The 21,047-nt window shown below is 44.8% G+C and overlaps 1 protein-coding gene across 1 annotated transcript; it reads left to right on the top strand.

Annotated features, from left to right (window-relative positions):
• Window positions 1–577: 577 nt before the first annotated feature.
• MSC (musculin) lies at window positions 578–10,352 on the top strand. The gene is made up of 2 exons (XM_069220347.1): window positions 578–2,088; window positions 9,555–10,352. The coding sequence occupies exons 1-2, from the start codon at window positions 1,630–1,632 to the stop codon at window positions 9,639–9,641; spliced, it is 546 nt and encodes a 181-aa protein (XP_069076448.1). The 5' UTR covers window positions 578–1,629; the 3' UTR covers window positions 9,642–10,352.
• The last annotated feature ends 10,695 nt before the right edge of the window (window positions 10,353–21,047 follow it).

Here is a 21,047-nt window from a genome sequence, read left to right as displayed (position 1 = left end):
GTAAGCACTTGCCAAACAAAGCAATGACGTTTGGAAAAATATACGACTTAACTGTGAAATTGCAGCAAAAAAGATGAAAATAGTGGGAGCAAATATGAAATTCGCCTACATTGTTGTAATGGGTATTGGCATCTAGATATATGTCACTCTCCCTCTCGAGCATTGTACAGAATCTTGCATACATCAGCTAACAACACCAAGAGGACCTGGCAGTCACCTCTTAACTGATGACGACTTTTATTCCAACAGCAAAGGGTGAAAAGTGCCCTCTGGTCGCTCAGAACTGGAGCAGAACGCTTTGGCCAGTTAGCGTGGGGTGTCAGGCTCAAATTCAAGGGTATGGCGGCCCAGGGGTTCTGCCTCCCGTCCTAAAGTACACGGGCCCTGGGCAAAGGATGCTGCATCTAACTCATCGTAGGGAGCAGAATCCTATTCGGTGTCAGGAGAGTCAAGGGTCCGCCCTCCCTCCAGCCGAACCGCCCCATAAACTAAGTCACAACGCAGTTAATAAATCCCGCTGTCTGCAGGGGTTGGCAGCTGGAAGTGAGGAGGGGGCTGCGGGGCAGGGTGGGGCGAAAGTTAGCCTGTGAGCGGTGAAGTGCTGATACCACTCTTGCTTGCTGCTCGACGCTGTGTAGGCTTAGTTTGGTCCTGGTGCGTGTATGTACCTCTCAATTTTCCCTCATTTAGAGAGTGTCACCCTACTTAGACCAAGTCTTTGCCAGAGTGTGGGTGTTGTACTTATGTGCAAGCTTGCACCCGGCTGTGTGAGCGAGTGTGAAGGGCTGTGTCTGGTTGCGATGATTTGCACGTGAGTGCGACCAGTGTCTGTGATGGCGCGTGCCACTGTGCAGCGTCCCGAGTCAGGATGCAAGGGACGCGCCTGTGCAATGGCTATGTCTTGCCTGAAGTGTTCGGTGTGAGGTTTGTGTCTGAATGAAAGGTATTGTCCTATCTACATGCTCTGTGTCTGGTTGAAAGGTATTTGCATGGATGCAGGGTTCGTATCATGGTGTGTTGCTATGTGGTGTGTGCCAAAAGAAAGAAATCTGCGTTGGGGGAATTTGCCTGGCTGAAGCTTCTGCCTTTGCGTGCAAGGTACCAGATGCAGGGCTCTCGTATACTGGGTGGAGAAAGCTGTGAAAGGTGAGAGGTCTCTGCGAAAGGTCTTTGACAGGTTGCAGTATCAGTGCCAAGGTTCACGTCCCGTTCCTGGATGTAGAGTTCGTTTTTTCTGTGGAGTGTTTCCGTCTCTGTACAAGGTCAATATGTCATTCGGGGTTGTGCCTGTGCGGACGGGAGAGTGTTGTGAAAGGTGAGAGGTCTCGGTGAAAAGTCATTGTTTGGTTGTAAGGTCGGAGCCAAGGTGCATGGTCCGTTCCAGGAAGCAGGTTCCTGTATGGGTGCAGTGCCTGTGAGCAAGAACACACAATAGGTTCGGGGTTGTGCCTCTGCGTAGAGTAGAGGGCTGTGAAAGGTGAGAGGTCTCCTGGCTGCAGGGTCGGAGCCAACGTGCATGGTCCGTTCCTGGATGCAAGGTTCCTGTTTGGGTGCAGTGACTGTGCCCGTGTGTGAGTCACTCCCTCAGTGCAATACCTGTGCCCGAGGTCTCTGGCTGGGTGAGCAGGGATGTCTACGGGTTCGGTCAGTGACCCGGAGGAGCTGCTGGAGCTGCGAGTTCTGGGGCTGCAGTATCCGGCGGCCTCCCGGCGGAGGAGCGGGCACTGCCAGCCGCTGCTTTTGAGCCCAAAGGGCACCGGGTCCTCGGAAGAGGAAGACGAGGACGAGTTGCAAAGTGAGCATTCAAGTGAAGGGAGGATGAGGCGGGGCGGCTCCAGGAGGCGCCCGGGAAAGGAGTGCAAGCAGACCCAGCGCAACGCGGCCAATGCCCGGGAGAGGGCACGCATGCGGGTGCTGAGCAAAGCCTTCTCCCGCCTCAAGACCAGCCTGCCTTGGGTGCCGCCCGACACCAAGCTCTCCAAGCTGGACACCCTGCGCCTGGCGTCCAGCTACATCCAGCACCTGCGCCAGCTGCTGCAGGAGGACCGCTACCAGCACGGGGCGTACATGCAGCATCCCGCCAACCTGGTAAGAGCGCCCCTTCCTCGAGCGTTGTACCCGCAGCCCTCCGCCCTAATTCGAGCTCCCTTTCACCCCGTCATATCTGCAGCCTCTGGTCAGAGCACTTCCCCTCCAGTACATTATACTCGTAGCATAATTTCCTCGATGTGCACCCTTCGTCCACCAGGTACACACGCAGCACCCGCAGACCCGCACCCTAGCAAGTGCACCGCGTCTACTGCACGTTAGAGGCGCAGCACCCGCAAATATGACGGCACCAGTTCATATCCAGCACTTGGCTTGTTTTGTGCCACCCTTGTGCCGCCTCCCCGCCCTTAGGTGGAAGCAACTCTCCTTCAGCAAGTGACATGCAGGGCGCCCCGTTAGCCCAGTACATGCACCCTTCCACAAACCTCACTGCTGCACCCACAAACCTCACTAAGAGCACCCCGTCCACTAGGGCGTTATATCCCTGGAGACAGTTCTTGAAATGGAAAAATTAAAGCGCAGGTACTCTGTGACAGAGTACCTGCTTGTTTCTGAGAAGTGCCGGTACTCTCCAATTAAAAGTATTGCGTTTTTCTTGAGATGTACCGGTACTCGCCCTCTCAAAATAATAAAAGTGCCGGTACTCAGTACGAGCCAGGACCGGCCCATTTAAAGCACTGCCTGGAGAGCGCCACTGAAGAGGCACCTACTAGTTCTTTCAACAGCACCCTGGCAGCCTGGTAAGAACACTTCACGTCCCTCCAAGCACGTTACACGTGCAACAAACACAGCGCCTATATCACTGCATGCAGCACACTGAACCTCCCCTGATCCCTTTAATGGAGTGGCCCGCACTGTTAAGCGCACCCTCCTGCACTACTTTGCACTTCCATGTCCCTTACTTCAGTAAGAGCACTTTCTAACCTGTTGTGCAGATCGCACCTCACTAACCTGGTGAGGGCACCCCTCTACAAGCACCGCGTGCCCTTCCAAGAGCACCTGTCATCCAACACTTTAACAATGTATCACACCACTGTGGTGCTACGATACTTCATAAATGCAGCACACCACCACTATTAAGAGCAGTCCCCCTGCAATCTGTACTTCCGTCTTCTCCATTTTGGCATAATCCCTGCTCCTCAGTTCTGAGGCACAACATGGCACCTGCCAAGCAAGAATATAGAACGAGTATACATACTACAGCACGGGCAGCACCTCTTCACTTCGGTACTGGCAGCATTCCTCAATTATCAGGCGCCTAACTTGCTCAGGGAGACTTGGGATGTGAATCTTAAATTTCCTAATTGAAAAAGCAATAGGCTGCTGGGTGGAGGACTGAGATGATGGAGGTTCGGAATGGATTATTACCCCCAGGTCCTACCGTCCTCCTCCCATTCATTAGGAAAAGGAGAGAAATTCTCTCCATTTCGTAATGAATGGGACGAGGACTACAGGAGCAGGAGTAATGAAGATTACCGGTGAGTAACTAGACATTCCCATGAGGACCGTACCCCTACTGATTTGCAGTAGGTGGGCCTCTGTCTAGAGTGGCACAGTGGGTAAAAAACAATGGATTGGAATGCTACCCTGAGAGACTGGCAGTGGCTAAACTAATTGTGAGCATTCTCCCCATCCTATTTTGGGTGTTTGATTGCCAGTATTATGTCTAGAAACCAGAGACTGGCACAGCCTTCCAAGTCTACTACTGCCTATGTTTGTGAATTCCAAAAAGTAGTAAATTGCACCCATTCAAAGAAGACTTCTGTGGCTGCAGATTCATTAGTGTTTTGTTAAACCTGTCACTATATGTGTTTAAGTTGATGGTCCAAAAAAGCACGTCAAAACCTCTTAGAGAAACGAGGATGATTTAAAAACACAACAAACAAAGCGGACCACACTCAGGGCCCCACCACCCAAATGCCAAGCCAAGAATGGAGTTTTTTTTTGGGGGGGGGTAACAACCCAAAGTCCCCTTTGAATCTATGCACCTTTCAATTATTTCAAACTGCAGCAACCCACACAATGTCATGGAAACTCTTCATGGCAACGTGTTCTCAGCAGTCAAAGCACGCAGTCCACGCCATCCTCGCCATATCATCTTCCAATTTTTAAACATGCAGCACCAACACCAGGACACAACCCTCTCATCCTATATATAAAAATGAAGCGCTTTCCACACAGTCCGGTGACCGCAACCAGGTCTCAGGCTGGCACCACAGAGGCTGTGCACATGTGCTTTATTAGTGTAAATAAAGCTGAGTTGCAAATGCTTCACATTATGCTGAAGCCCTGCTTTACCCCAAAGGCACCCATGTTCTTTATTAACAAAGTACTGCCAGCGACCAGGTACTCTACACAGCTTATGTGCATAATACTGCTATTTTATGGCGACATACAGGGCGGCACCTGTGCAGAGCTACAAATGGAAAGGGCCACCAGTGTGCAGGGCCATGCAAAGGTATAGAGAGGAAAGTAACATATATTTTGGAATGTCCATGATAAACATAACAATCACTGAAGGAGCAAAGTGTTGATTCATTTTATGGTGGTATTGGGCACTAAAGTAATGGGTCTGGTAGTCTTCTTTTTCACCACCAGGTCACTGGGCTGGAGAATAATTATGTACGAGTTTTGAAACGAGGTTAGAGATTTATTTAGCCCAGGCTGCTGTGATATTCCATTTCACCCTTCACAACGCACCCCTCCCCCCATTTCGCCCACCCCCACCACAAATAGAAGCCCCTTGTTTCAACCCTTGAAAGATGTGCAACCTCCTGCCCGGATTACACCCCTCTTCTCACACTTCAGCATGCTGCCCTCCTCTAATATGTCAAAAGATACCTTCATCCAACGCCTGTACTCGCTGCAACTTCAGCCGGTATTGACAAAGCCAATCAGTCTTGCCAACGCAGTCCCTTTGGCATTCAGCGTCGGCAAAAGAGTAAAAACATGCTTATTGCCAATGCTGAATAGCATCATTAAATGAAAGGAGCAATGAAGCGCAAGCATCAACATGCATGCGCACATATGTATCATGACACTACAGCAGTAGCTTTGTGATGACATCCGCGTGCATTCGTTCCCATTCATGAGTGTGCATGTCATGATGCTGCAGCCAGTGTGTTATATTTTTTGCCGTTTCAAGATGGCAGATACCAAACGTGGAGCAACTCATTATTATTAAAAATATATGTACAAACACACAAAAACAGAAAGGAGCTGCCAAGTAGCAAATTGCAGTTGCTGACACATATACGTGTATACGTATATATACGCGTATATAAATGTATGTATGTATACACATGTATGTGTGTATGTATATATATATATATCTATATATATATATATATATAGATATATATATATATATATGTATATATACTTTTTGTTTTGAAAAAGAGGGCACCAGAATTGAGGAGGAGTGGAGGGGTGTATGGGAAGCAGTGGAATAGTCTGGAGCTAAGACAGCAGCACAGAAAGCAGGGTTAATAGAACAGGGAGCATTACTCAAGGGAGAGAGCAAGAACATTCATGCTATTTCATGGAGTGCTATAAAAAGTAAAATGAAACTCCCCAAATGAAAGCAATGGAAGGGCACAAGTCACCGAATCAGAACACAGAAAAGAAGAAATGTTCCAAGGGGAGCACAAACAAAGAAAAGAGAAGAAACTCATCCAATATTAAGATGGGAAATTAGATAGACAAGAAAACGATGTAATCATCAGTAAAAGCCCAAATAAGTAAATATTATAAGCCCCCAATAAGTACTTAGTTTAATGTATTAGCTACAATATGACAACAAGAACCTTATGATGTCTCTATGCCGGACCTAAGAACTACACCTTCTAAAATAAGCAATATATTTGGCATTACAGAGTTACTGCTCCTCTACCCACTGTCTGTGCCTAAATGGTACCAAACTAATCGTATACACATATGTCCAGCAATTCTTCATAGATCGAGCATCCACCAGCTTGGTTGGTGCTCCCCTAACCTGAAATCTATCCATTACATGTCCTATCAATATCTTGGTAAAGCACACAGCACGCATGGAGTGTTCCACACTCCTGTCACAACTGCAGGCAGGGATAAGGCTCCCGTCAAATAGCACCCCACCTTCCTGGACCCTGAAAACGGCTGCTAGGAGTCGCTCCAAGCTAGGAGAAGCAGCACTACATCAATTAGTCAATACACCGCTCAAATAAAGCCTGAGCAGCAGGAATCAAACAACACAGACAGACCCTGGCAGTTTGGCGATACAGTGCTAACCTCCAACACCTGTAAGATGAGGCAGGACTACCATCAACTGAAAGCAAAAACAGACAACATCCGCTCAGGCATGAGGCCCCAGCAGCATTTGATGAGATAGTGCCCACCTCACCTTCATTATGTTTTTTATTTATTTAGATATTTTATAAAAAAGTGCTGTTTCTCTTTTTTGTTACTTCAGAGCAGTAGGTGAATCCAATTTATCCAATTGGTAAAGGGAGTGTCCTGGTCCAAAATGTTTCATTCACTACAATGAAGTTGTAGAATGTAGATGAACGCGTTCTAGAGCAGTTCAGTTTGATAACTTTTCATGCAAAGGTTGTCATTTTGATGTACTAAGGCTTGGGTGCAGTAATGTCCTGGGCCCATAGACTCCCAGACATGTGCCTCTGTGTTTATTCTGCCTGATGATGCTCATTGAATGCTAATATTTTCCTTTCCAAACCGGAGGTAGTTGGTGACCCAGCCCTGCCCCTGTAAGACTGTGCACTGTACAACACACTTCTAATTTTGCTCTTAGGTCAACGAGGCACCAGTTCAGTGCTTTCAAGGCTGGCGGTATTTGATAGTACTGCCCCAGGTTATTCACGCTGTGGGAATCTGGTGTAAAGGATACTGCAGTATTATAAGCAGGTCCCCACGACTCTTATCGGGTTTAGCTGGTGGTCAGTACAGGAAACCAGAAGGTTAGTCATAGCAAGGAGAGCAGTAATTGTTGTTCTCGATCACTGTTTTGGCCTGGTGGGAGGAAGGAGTCATCTGGTTCGTTGATGCACGTTTGGTAGTGGGCCACTCAAAGGGCAGTAATGAGGATTCTTGCTCTTCCATCATTAAGATTTGTGTCTTGGCACCGTTCAGGCAAAGTGGGCCCTTATCTACATGAGTACATGGTTAAGACAGGTGGAGATGTCAGTCTGATTTTCTGGTCTGGTTAATTTCAAGCTGGAAGTTGCTGTGTGAGTGATCTCTGTATATTTCAAAGCTCGCTTAGAAGTAGTTGCATGTAAAGTTTGAGGAGCAGGCATGAAAGGTTTATTCCACATGACCAGTCGTGTACAGATTTGCAAACGTGTTTCTCGAGACCCCGACGTATTTCTCACAAAAAATAGAAAGACGTGAAAGTTTGTGAAGTTATTTGATTGGGCTCTTGCATGCGAATCAGGATTTATCTTGTGAGTGCTGAATCACCTCGGAGGAAAAGCTATGCAATTAACTCACAAAGTGCACTGCAATACACTGCTAAATGCACTTTAATACTCTCGTAAAAAAATGCTGATTTGCTTGCTGTTATTTGCATAAATGCAATTGTGAGATGAGAGTGACAGAGTAACACGAAAAATAAAGTATTTTGATATTTTGCCATTTTGTGCTAAATGTATTGATTGAAGGGAAAAGCTTCGTTTGCCCATAGGGCTAGGCAATGCAGGAACGTCTGTGAAGTATATGCAAGCCAATATTCAGGACCCATGCAAACCTCTGCTTGCATCATAAACACTTTGCACACCCCAAAATGTGACACGTTCTTGGGCGAAGATTCTGTTCACTTGATTCAGTCTTGGTGGTTGAGTTTAGAGAGGGTGGACCCACAGGAAAACCAGTGTGTGAAGCCTATTTCAGGAGCCTGTAGTCCACCGAGTCAAACGTTGTGAAGAGGGCGAGGTGTAGGAAGGCTGTGCTCACGTTTTCATCCAGTCAACATCAGCTCCTCTCTAAAGTTAACAGGGTGGGGTCACTATGCCTTTCTCTGGTGTAAATCTAAATTGGTGATGTTGACGCATGAGATTAAGATTGTGTTGCCTGGAAGCTGCACGCAATCACCCTTTTCATGATCTTGAGGGGTAAGACTTGGTAGGGAATGACTTTTAAGATGGGTGAGGCACCCATAAATCCTTGTAACATCACCTCTTCATCAACAGTGCTGAAAGACAAGTCACATCAGTCAACCTCAGGCTGAGTCTCACATGTTTTGAACACGCATAGTGGCACATTCATCTGGTTCCACCCACATATGCCATGTTCGTATTGGCACTCATGCATTATTTCCTAACACAAGGTCGCCACAGAGTGAAGAAACAGGTACCTACATCAGTGAGAAAACCTTCTTCCACATTAAGTTATACGAATGTAGCTTTCAACATAGATGAGTTTACAACAATACATGCATTAATCAGACGAGCGAAGTGGAACACAGTGAAAACTTTTAGAGTAAGGTATCAACCAGCAAACTTACTAGGAGCCCGCAGCTCTACTTTCCTCAGACTCCACAAACATGCTAAACCAAGTTCTAACAAGCTTATAAGGAAAACTTGCAAAAATGAACTCTTGTCAACAGAAGAAAATACATTCCATAACCACTTACACGCACACACACGCACATAAAGATATCTAATAGTCAGGCCTTCCCGTAATCATATCACAAAGTTTGCAATATTTTGCATACACATTAAAAAAACACATAAATCTCAAAACTCCTGTTTCTATGTTTTTGCTGAAGAAATGCAGATGTACCGTGAATACAATTAATATTATTTTCCATAGTTGTGACAAGGGTTACCACTACAAAAGTCTGTTAACCCGAAAAAAAGGCGTTCACGTTTCATTGTTTTAAGTGCTGCATCCAGTCCTTGTTGTGAGACAATTCTGCATAGCTACTTGAGTGAAATACACCACTCCCTGGATGGACAACAGACCTCACTGAGGGCACACAAGACATCCGTGATTGACACATGTCCTCGATCACACAACACACCCAACACAACACTGCTCCTTGGGCACACAGTACAGCTGACGTGGGAGGGGGGAGGAGTGTTTAATGAAGCTCGCCGAATGCTCGCCAGAGCTCTTATGGGTCTCAGCATTGCTTCCCAGGTACACAATTCAGCGTCCGAAGTACTCAACACAGCTCCCTGAAGGTAGCACAGGTTTTACAGCCACCGCCTGCTCTTTGTGCTGCCTTGGTGAAGAGCATAAGAAAACTGGGGCGGTTTGGGGATATCTTCGAAGAAAAGTTCAACTGTCTTAATGTTGTCTTGCTCTGTTTACAACTCTATTTTACATTGTACGGGGACTCTTTGCTATAGCATTAGAAAGTAAAAACCTGAAACATGGAGTTATTCTATTACACATTTAAAAAGACAGAACCTGATATTTTGTTGAATTGTATACAGTTTATGCGTGGTTATTTTTGTCCGCTTCTTGCGTGACCCTGTAACATAGACCATGTGTTTTTCTTGCAGGCCTGGCCCTTCGCGGTGTCGGGGAGACTAGAATCTGAGGTGAAGGACGGCCCCTCCAGCGGGCTCCTGTGTGGGAGCACTGCCTAGAGAAGGGCTGCCGCTCACTGGACCGGCAGCTGCTGTCTGCTGGCGGAGAGGCGCGCACCGCACCGGGTGAACAGCAGCCACGAGGAGAGGCGCGCCTGCCCTTCTCACCCAAGCCCTCGAGATAAGGTTTTTAACGCTACGTCTCTCATAGACCGTATGTGGAGGGAGGACACCGCCTTGCCCTCTGAGCTTTAAACTCCGTGAGGACACAGGCCCTTGAAATGCTGAAAGCACAGTCTCCTTTTTGTAAACCTCGAGTTTCTGTTAATCATATGGGCAAGCGAAATAGGCCCGCAGTGGGTGACACCACATGAATTGAAGTCGAGAACGGACAAGGGCCACAATGTAACGGCTACATGGCCTGACTTGAAGTCAATCTCTGACGGACCACATCTCCACGACCTGACAATCATTAAAGCACTCCCTGCCAGGGATCACGAATCTTCTGTCTGACGAGAATTCAAGCGCTACTCAGGACCGCAATTACCCAGCTTGTGACACGACCTGACCTGAAGTCCGTCTTTAAAAGGGACCACAACTGACAACTCCTTTCTGTTTATCTACAGACTAAAGAAACAAGTTTTCTATGCATAACGACCAAACAGTGTTATACAGTTTCGAACGACGAATAGATTAATAATATATTTTGGTGACTACTTTCTACACTTTCTTTATATCAGCTGCAGATATTCAATAAAATATATACGTTCAGGTATGGCTCTGTGATTTTGTCTTGCAGAGCGCCGGTACTTTGTGTCACGTCTACTAATCACGGAACCATGTAGGAAGTTTGTTTATCAAATATGCAATATACGACGGGGAGATGTGGGGTGCTCAACAGGCAAAAAAATTAAAAAAGGTACGCGTGACAGAGATACCGAGCCACGTGTAATTGATAGTATCCCATTAAAACCCATGTTTTACACTCGAATACTCGATGTTCCTACTAAATTAAGGAAATAATCACTGCGCCGAGTGCTGCATAGTGGTCACTAAATAGTAACACCTGCGCCAAAATTGTAAAAATAGTGTAATTAAATCGCATTACACAAACGCGCCGACAGGCGCATTAAAATACACAGAGCGCGCTGCCCATACTAGCCTGAATTCTGGTTGACTAGTTGGCACTGATTTCCTCTGAATTCTCTAGCAGTATATGGGGTTTTCAACATATGATGATTTGTTATGGGCAACATTTTAGTTGCTGCTTCTTACATCCATGTGTAACTGAAGGTGTGGATTGGTGTGATTTGACCCGTGTAATTAACCAGTACATATTTCCTCCTTTTCGTCTGCCGGAATAGAGACGTCCGAATCAAAAATATGGCGCATATCCAGGTGCAGCAGATATATTTGCAGGGACCGAACCGGAATCTAAACGTGAGAATCCCATGCGTTCTTTTTGTTTCGTAAACCAGCAACTGAGCAAAATAATTAACTTGATGGCGAAGCAGCACATAAATCAGAGACACTCCTTCTCAAAACACTCACAGTGCTGTTTGTTATTTTTCTCTCACGTGCTGACGACAATGAAAATGTCTGCCTTTGTTTTTCACACTCCTGAGGCAATGGCGGGCCTCTGGGTGCCCAGAAGGGATGTTTTCTTAACGATTATACAATCGCCCCACACCCCTTTTATTCAACCAACTCGTCTCTGCGCTTCTTAGGTGGCTTGCATCGACAAAGTCCAGCCTGTCTCAAACATTTTTATCTTCTCAGCAGGATTCTGAAGTATGAACTTTCCCAATAGCATGTAGGCATTTCCCGCACCCCAAGATTACCAAACGTGAGAAAAAGATTTCCCCTTTGTCTAAACATTTTCCGCCTTTCCTCTTGAATGGTGTTTATCCTCGTCTCTAGGGTCGCGCACATGTGGTGAGTGAGGGGCCCCGTGGAAAAAGCCATATGCATATATTTTTTTTCTGTGACATAAATATTATGGACCCTGCAATATACATATCCAAAGAGGACAGACAGGCGGGGGAGCACGTGGTGAGAGGAGGACGAAAATTGTACGGGTTCAATAAATGCAGCAATTTCAATTCTTTAACAGGTCGAACGTGAATCCCTAATGATATGGACTCTTCAATCTCGTAGTTCGGGGTAAGTCACCAGCAATCCAAGTAGCAGCAACCTGACCCAGTAGCACTCATCTGTAACTGGTCATCTGGAAAACTAACAGGGATAATAATGTTGTCACCTGGTTGTGAAGAAGTGGCACTTTGTGTTGACGACATGTATTAACCACGCATTGGCCATACAGCTGCTATTTGCTGAATATTTGCTAACTGAAGTAGCTTCTTCGTTGATTTGCACGTTTTTGGATGAGTTTGAGTGGACGAATTGGTGAGTGTGAGGATGCGTAAACACTTGGATGGATGAGTGTATTCATGGTGGAATGAATATTCGAATGCTTGAATATGTGATGGGTAATTTAGAGCATGAATGAATGGTTAAATGAGCACCTTCCTGGATGAACAGGCAGGTGCATGCATGGCTGAATGGATGATTGTGTAAGTGACTTCGAGGGGCAGGCAGGCTAGTCTCATTAGTGACATAAGCTTCAGCCTCTGCTAAAAAGTAATACTATTATGCTGGTAGAGACAGTGATTAATTTGTAAAACAATAAGTGCCAGGGCCCTCGTCAGGAGGTCACTACAGCTTGCACCACCCATTTGCCCCTGCAAGCACTGCCAGTAAAAGTCCCAGCACAACTACTAACTATCACAGTCCTACAAGTTTTATAGTTCTGACTATTCCACGGCCACAAATCTATGAGTGGCTTGACTGGCAGTTATCAGTCATTTTTAAGATATATTGAATTAATAACCAACTGATGTTGTACTTATCTGTAAATTAGACAAACAGTGCAGCCATGTGGCAGACTGTCAGAAGTGCCGGCGTGACAATTAAGTGTCTGCGGAGCACAAAAAAACACCAGTTTGAATTAAGCACTGGCTACATGCATTGCTATATGCATGGGCAATATTTTACCAACAATGCTCACAACATAATGAATTACCACTATTAAGTTAGTACAGGCATTATGCTGAAGTAGGCACCATCAAGACATGGGATTCAACATTATGGGCTTCATTACGAGTGTGGTGGTCTTCAGACCGCCACACTCATTTTGGCAGTCAGGTCCGACTGCCACATTAAAACCCTGGCGGTCAGTCCCCCAGGGAACCTCCAGCACCGTCAGGATCCATGATAATGGCTCTGGCAATCGTAATCCGCCAGGTCAGCACTACATGCAGCGCTGCCCTGTGGATTACAACCTCGCTCTCTCCCAGCCTTTTTATGGCAGCAGCACTGCCATGAAAAGGCTGGCAGAGAACAGGTGCAGAGGGCCACAGGGGGGCCCTCACAAGGCCCATGCACTAAGGTTTCCACCCACCGACCTAGAGGGAAGCTTTTAATAACTCCGGCGGGGTGGTTGCCACGAATGAGGTGGCCACCCTGTCGGGAGTTTAAAAGACAGGCTTCCCCGGCTGCCAAACTCTTAATTAGGCCATATGTCAAGCAATACTTCCATTATGCCATGAGCAGTATTATGCTTTTAGTGACCACAAACATGCAATGGATGGCCAAGATTTGTCAAGAATTAACATCATTATGCTGAGAATTACCACCATAACCCCAGATTGGCTATAGTATTATGCTAGAAGTACTATCTTGCCACAGGTGTCCCCAGAATGCAAACACAAACTACCAATATGCCAGGATCGGCATTGTGAAAGTGGTGGCCAAGATCTTACTACAGAGGCCCATGCTATGTATATAATTGATCCTGAGTGAGCTTAGCAGTGTGGTTTTGTTGTGATGTTATAAAGCATTGTATTGTAGCAACCTATGTGGATCACTGAAGCACTTTCTTACATGGGTAGCAAGCTACGTCATGTAGGGTGTGTGGCTGGAAGGGTGTTGTTTTTGATCCTATGTCGAAAGTGTTTCCATGCCATACTTGAGGACCACCGAGGTGCAGTTATCATGAAATGGGATGCAGCTTTTTACAGTGTGTTGGATGAAGAAGTGTAAGAGAGAGCTGCATAGTTTACAATTTTCGGTAAGCTGGAAGCTTTGAACAGCTCTGCAGGCCCCTTTATGGGATTTGTTTTGGTGCTAATTCACTTACCTGCTTACTGCACTGGGTTGTCCATTCTGGTTAAAGAGAGGAAGGTTGGTGAAATCTGCTGCAATGGACTTTGCCAATATCATCCCATTTCTGATTGTCATTGTGCGATGTCAAGAAGCAGTCATAAATGTATCCTGTTGGGACCTGCAGTGATGGACACAATTGTAGCTATCTGTTGGCCAGCAACATGTGGTACATCTCTTCAGTTACTCAGTGCATGTTCAGTTGGATGGGTGGTTTATTTGATGTGGACTGGTACAGTATTGGGGGTGGGCATGGCTGCAATTTTGTTTTATGCAAGTGAGAGAGTGTCAAGCAGAATCAGAAAATTATCAATCAGGCTGTATGAGCTACAATCGACTGCCCAGCTACTAAGTTTGATGATATCACTATTTGTGTGAGTTAAACATTTTGTTTGTGTTGGAAAGTGGGTTATTGGTAAGCGCAAGTAGGTACCTACACTTAGCAATAGGCCACAAACTCCACCTAGGTCTAGTCAAGGCCTCAGTAAATTAATCCTTGCTCAACCATTGGTAGCTTGGCCCACAAGCAGATAGGCTTAACTTAGGAGACAGGTGTGTAAAGTATTTAATATCAACAAAACAGAAAATAAATAAAACACAACACGCAACAAAATCTAACAACAATTTTTGAAAATAGTAAGTATTTTTATCCTTAAAATGACACCAAAGCGACAAAAATGTAATGTAGGGAACCAGAGATATTAATTTTTGAAGATTAAAAGTAAAACTGGCGCTTAGAAGGAAATAGCGCTCAAAGGATTAAAAAAGGTCGCACTGGACAGGGACAAACTCCTTTGTTCAGGCCATCCACCATGTAACACTGTTACACTTACTTTCAGGAGGGTGGTCCACAGCAGCAGTCAAGGGTTCAGAGGCTCTGGTTTGCCTCTTTGGGTCTGGGACTACAACTCCCATAGTGAACCTCTTCAACTTATGGAGTTGTTTTTACAACAGTTGCACCAAACTTCTCCGAACTTCTAGGTCTTCTTCCAGAGGTCCTTTTTGGGTCCTTGAAGTGTCTGAAAACTTGATTCAAGGTTCCAGAGGTTCTGAGTTGCTTCTTGGAAATTGGGACTACATTTCCCAGTATGAACCTGGTCAGAATCTTCAAATAACAACTGGACGCCGGCCAGCTAGGCTCTTCCTGCACGACTTGATGCAGGGGACTCTGATTAGCTTCTTTGTGCTTGTAGCTTACAGGGAGTCCACTTCTAGAGTTGCAGAAGCAAGGAAAAGTCCTTTTCTTGGTGAAGCCTAAAGTGTGCAGCTGGTGCAGTCCTTGTGAGTGTAGTCTTTCAGTTGCAGACCAGGGGTTCAGCAGGACAGTCCTTCTTCTCCTGTATCTTCTTTCAGCAGGGATCTAAATTGTGGGGCAGCTCTTCCATATTTATCCTTGCTCCTGGCGTGGAATCGGGGGGGGAGGGGTGCTCCTGTCAATTGGAGCGAATGGCGACACCCTCTGGGGTGACCACTTCCTGTGAAGTGTGGCAAAAATCAATCCCAGAAAGAAATATTCTTCAAAAATCCAAAATGGAGAAAGTTATACCTTGGAGGTTAGATCTGACTGAGTCCTAAGTCTCCCTAACACACACCTTCAAGCCCCTCTCCTAATCTAATCATTAGGGCTCCTTTCTGTCTGGGGGAGCAGGAAATGCGGGGGGACCAGTTCCTCTCCCAAGAGGCTTAACCTCCTTTGAAGACCAGTTTAGCTACTGTCCTCCTATCCTGCTCTGCCATCTGCTGCAGCAGTTCTCCTCCCACCAGATGCTTGCTTCCTTTGTCTCAGCCCATGCCAGCTTGACTCAGGCTACCAGAGTCTGACCAATCAGGAAAGTCCACTACAGGACTGAACTTGGTAACGTTCAGAAAGGATCTAAAACTCTTGCTCTGTGTTAGTTATAATACATTCAACCTTGGCAAGATGCTGGATTTATTATAACATTTAATTTGACACCAAAATTCGATATACTTAGCTGCTCTCTGTCAGAAATAAGACATTATTATTTTTATAGAGAAAAAATAATTTGACTGTTTTTCCCTCACCAGGACTTATAAAACATATTTTATAAAGACCCTGCTTATACTTACACTGCACCCAACCCCTGGGGGATCTAGGGAAGGCCTTAGTGGTGACATATGTAAAAGAAGGTAGTTAAGACTTTGGAAGTACTTTCAATTCCAAAGACGAATTTGGGATTAATTTTTAACTCAAAAGCAGCCAACAAGGCAGTCCTGGCTTTACAATGACTCCAGAGACCACAGCAGTGCACCTAGGGGTGCCCTAACTATTCTGGGGTCCCTAAACCTACATGCCTTACCACATACTAGGGACTTATAGGTAGGTTGTCAGAGCCAATTATAATTATGCCTAATCAGTGTATACCTTTTTAAACAGAGCACTGGCCCTGTGGGACTGGTCAGCAGTGCCCAAGGCACAGTCAGAAAACACCAGTATCAGCTAATATCGGAGGCAAAAAAGTGAGAGGGCTTCTGCAATCAGCCCTGTTTTCCCACAGTTTGTATTGTAGATGCATTTATATAGCACTTGCTGCGCCTTACGAGTTGTTTTCGTGCTGCTCTGGATCCCACAGTTAGTAGGTCATTGGGATTAGTCATGCGCTCTTAAGGAAATCATGCCATGCTTTGACTCCAGTTACTGTGTAGCAGATTAAATTAATAGAAGTAAGGTGTGACCTTTGTGGAGGGAGTGAGGTAATTTGAATGCATGCATTGGTTGGATGTTTTAATAGAAGAACTGCAGAAAATTAGGTTTTGTTAGAATGCAATGACTTTTAAATTAGAAATTGTAACATTTAAAGTGAAGTGAGGGTAATTTGCAGCAATACAGTAAGGGTTGTTAAGGCAAAACATTTATGTGGCTTATAGTAGGCCATTCTCAGAGAGAGGAGGCATACAGACAATGGAAAAGAAGGAGATTATTCAACCTTGTGCTGAGGAAGATTCAGACAAATCAGTATTTGGCTGCTCCCCATGCCTACATATCAGCTGGGCGATCAGGGGTCGAGGACAGGTCAGTAGTTTACTTTGAGGCCTAGGATACATGTAATTAATTGGGTTACCCCTGGCCAAGCATTAACCACAATCATTGTTAGGGGAAGGCACAAGCAAACCCCAAATTAGCCCGTGCCCAACCCCCTTGCAGTTTGGCACAGATCAGTCAGGCTTAACTTAGAGTCAATGTGTGAAGTATTTGTGCAGCACTTCGAAGAGTAAAACAGTGAAAACAGTGAAAACACACACAAAGAGGATCCCACACCAGGTTATAAAAGCGTAATCTAATAAACGAAACAAGATCAAAATGACAAAATATCAATTAATAGAACTGGAGCTACTGAATATTTTTTTTTTTAGAAAAAATAGCCCTGAAAGGCATAAAGAACCAACTTTGGATATCTGACCGTACCAGACTGGGAAAAAATCACAAGTTTAGGTAGACCGCAATGAACTGTGGCCCAGCTACAGGAACCCAGTTATGCCTACTGAACAAAGTACTTTAAACTCTGGTTTATGGAGCGTTGCATGGATCCACATCAAAGATGCATCGCGTAGCCATATTGATGCTTCAGTTCTGAGATGTGGCAATGCTGCTGTGTGACGGCCTGTTGCATCGGCATTGAATGTTCCATCAACGGGGGCTTGCAATGTGAAATCCTGCATCGAGGATGAGGCACACAATCAGGGTAATGCATTTGTTCCAAATAGCTGCAGGACTGTGATGTTGAGTCTGTTGTCATCAAGGCAGCCATCAATGAAGGATGCAAGGCCCTGCACAGAAGATGCACTGTGCAGTGGTAGTTCTGAAGGCGTTGCGGGTTGCGGCAGCAATGCTTGTCTTTTAGACAGGACCAATTCACACAGCAGGGGAAATGCATTGGTTTTGCTCGGGATTGCGCCGTGCAGCAGAGAAGATGTGTTGGTTCCGCTCTGTCTACAGTGTTCACTTCTAAGGGTCCAGGACTTAGGTGGCACCACCTGGCAGGGTAGACTCACAGATAGCTGAGTCCAGTTGCAGATGAAAGGTTGTTGGGAGCCTGTTGTGTCCCTAAGGCTTCAGATCAGTTGGGCAGCCTACTAGGCACTCTGTGTTCTGGGTTCAAAAGATGCAGGCCCAGTCCTTCTCACCTAGGCAAGCAGGCACAGGCAGAAGGTCAGTACAGAAAAGCAGAAGTCCAGAAGAATACAACCTAGCATAGCAGTCCTTCTTCCTGACAGTAGCCACAGGCCCAGATGTGTACTGAAGTGATGGTGACTGAGGAACAGTACTTATACCCAGTTGTCCCTTTAAAGTGGTCAAGAAGCTTCTAGAGGTTTCCCTTTGAAATCCCCAGGCATTCTGTCTTCTCTTCCCTAGCTCCAGAGTAACTACAGAGGGTATGCAGCCCTTTTTGTAGAGGCAGGTCACAGCCTATTCAAGTGTAAATGGGGCTGTGCCCATCTCATCCCTCCCGTCCTGCCAGTGATGGCTGATCCAGCCACACTAAGCTCCCTATTGTTTGTGGCTGTCTAGGAGGAATACAAAAAGCCCAACTGTCAGCAACACCTGGTAACAGGCTACAGGCGCTAAATGGATAAGGTGGGAAAATGCCAACTTTATAAAAGTGGCATTTTCAGAATTGCAATTTAAAATCTGACTTCATTAGGAATTATAATTTTAATTTGTGATTCCAGAGGCACCAAACATGAACTTATTATCTCCTCCCATTTGGAAATTATACTGATAAAATGTAAAAAGGCAACTCAAATCTTATGCTAAGGGAGAGATAGGCCTTGCAGAGTTGACATATTATTTAAAGTGTTTTTCACTATCTAGACATATAAACCTTAAAGGTATGTGTCCTATTTTTTTAAATACAGTGTAGCCTGCCCTCTGGGCTATTCAGGGCCCGCTCTAGGGGTGACCCATGTGTATTAAGATGTTTGTGCATGGCAAAAGGTTTATTTTCCCAAGGCAAAATAGGGGTTTAAATCTGCACACACAGACTCTGCAATGGCAGGTTTGAGACATGTTTAAAGGGCTACTTAAGTGGGTGGCACAAACAGTGCTGCAGACCCTGTAGTTGCATTTAATTTACAGGTGCTGGGTACAGGTAGTACCACTTTACTGGGGGGTCTAAGCAAATTATATATCCCAACTGGGGATAAGCCAGTGTTACCAGGTTTAGAGGAGAGAGCATAAGCACTTTAGCAGTGGTAAAATACACAGAGTTGCAAGGCCATTAAAAATGAAGTCAGTAAAAATGGAGAAGAAAGGCAAAAAGTTGGGGGGGAGACCACATTAAGGCTAACAAGTCTAGCAACACATTATTAGCAAATCCAATATGTCTTGCCATAGAGACCTATTGGCTCTGCCAGTGTACGTTTTCATGATGCTGTACAGCATCAAAGCAGGTGCTGTACAGCATGAAGGAAAGATTAAAAAAAATAATGAAATAAAAGTATGATGATGAAAACGCTGGGCTGCCCCAACTTATAGGTGCGTGTATGCTAGTGGGGAGTGTGATTGACATAATAAGTTCAACAGTGTAGTTATGTTCAGTGGTAATACAGTAGTATAAAGTAGTAGTGCAGTGTTGCTGGTGAGTGATAGGTAAGTACTTAAGGGGCATATTTACTACTGTTTCATGTAACAAAGGGTAGCACGCCCCATATTTATTAAGTTATGGCACAGTTTCTGCTCCCTAGCACCGATGCAGGCACCCTTGCACTATGGTACAAGAGTGTATGTGTTACAGGCAGTATTGATTTTGTGGTGGGCGGGCTATATTTCTGCACAAAACAATCCTCAGAGAGAGTTTTCTCTTTCTATATGAGATGCAGAATGCATCACACATAGAAAGGAACGTAGCAAAGTTAAATAAAGATACTTCTCCTCATTATCACTCTTTGTGGTAGGCGCTGGGCACGGTGTGCCTAGTGCTCCTATCTGTCCAAGAAAGAAAATCCCATAATCAGGTAACATTTTGGGTTACGACAATATGGGTGATTCTATACCACTTTGCAAAACTGTCTGAGTTAGTAGAATTAAAGTGTATCCTTACAGAACGTAAAGGTAAAATGAGTAAGAAGATGAAGTTTAGATTTTATGTGGAGAATTGAAAAGACATTCACAATAAAATATCACATGGTAGATGTTTTTGACAAAAGATAATTATTTTCTTTGCATTTTTAAGAAAGCCTATGTGTGTGCATATCTATAGTTTTTGAATAGAAAGACTCCATTAATCCAACAACTGTGCTTGCAACAACAAAGAAAAACAAAGACCTAAGGTTATCAGTCAATAGCACTCTATTGATACAGCAGGGTAAGATATCCAAACCGCATGCACTTCAAAACAAAAAAAGCCATAAGTCAGCAAATATAATGGTTTGCTTCAATAAAGTAATTTTTTCAAAGAACGCAGTCATCAAAGTTGACTAAAATGAGACTTGAGCCATATCACTAAAATCTAAAGGGAACACATATGATACAATGCAACCATCCACAAATTGGCATTGCCTCGATGGACAGCCCACCATAACATTCTCTTCTTGTACATTTTTGAACAATTGAAGACATGCGATAATCTAAAAAGCAAAAGTAATTTGTGTCCAGACTCAAAGAGACTTTTTTTTAAAGTTGATGTCTACTGCTTTTTAAAAAGAAATAGTGTCAGGGCAGGACAAGGAGGTATCCAGAACACAAGGCAGAAGTGCTACAAGAGGTTCGAGGACTAACATTCAATTTAACTGGGACAGGCAAGCGGTCACACACAGTTTATAATTCCCGGTGTTATCAACGTAAAAGGATAGAATCACAGTTAATTGTGTGTGAACTCATTGCTAGTTTTTGATTGTGTATTATTAACATAATACAGGGATATTTGTTTTGCATTAGAGCGTTCTATGAAAAGTTTAGGCTTCTGTAAAAATGGTCGTTCCTAGTGCCTTAAATTAAAAAGAAACAGAGTGTAAGTGGTAGTAACGGGTTGGAGTAAGAAAGGGCAAAGTGACGGGGAAAGAGTCGGAACAATGGATGATAGCCAGTTGTCTATGAATGAATGCACATTATTTTTTCACACTTTATCCCAAAATAAATTGACCTCTGTGAACATTGTGATAGTGAAGCTGTTCTGGCTCATTTTATTGGCTACCTTTATAAACACATAGCTTGCATTTTAAGATTGGCTTTTAAAGGTGGCTAATGTATTTGCTGCCGAAATCTTTAGGTGACACACAGTCACACGT

This window comes from Pleurodeles waltl, chromosome 2_2 (assembly GCF_031143425.1).
Source record: "Pleurodeles waltl isolate 20211129_DDA chromosome 2_2, aPleWal1.hap1.20221129, whole genome shotgun sequence".
NCBI classification, from domain to species: Eukaryota; Metazoa; Chordata; class Amphibia; order Caudata; family Salamandridae; genus Pleurodeles; species Pleurodeles waltl.
This window is presented reverse-complemented; position numbering and strand designations above follow the sequence as displayed.

Coding starts and splice junctions, on each gene's coding strand:
- MSC (XM_069220347.1), top strand. CDS start 1,630: ATGTCTACGGGTTCGGTCAGTGACCCGGAGGAGCTGCTGGAGCTGCGA. Junction 2,089..9,554: donor TGCAGCATCCCGCCAACCTG/GTAAGAGCGCCC, acceptor TTTTTCTTGCAG/GCCTGGCCCTTCGCGGTGTC.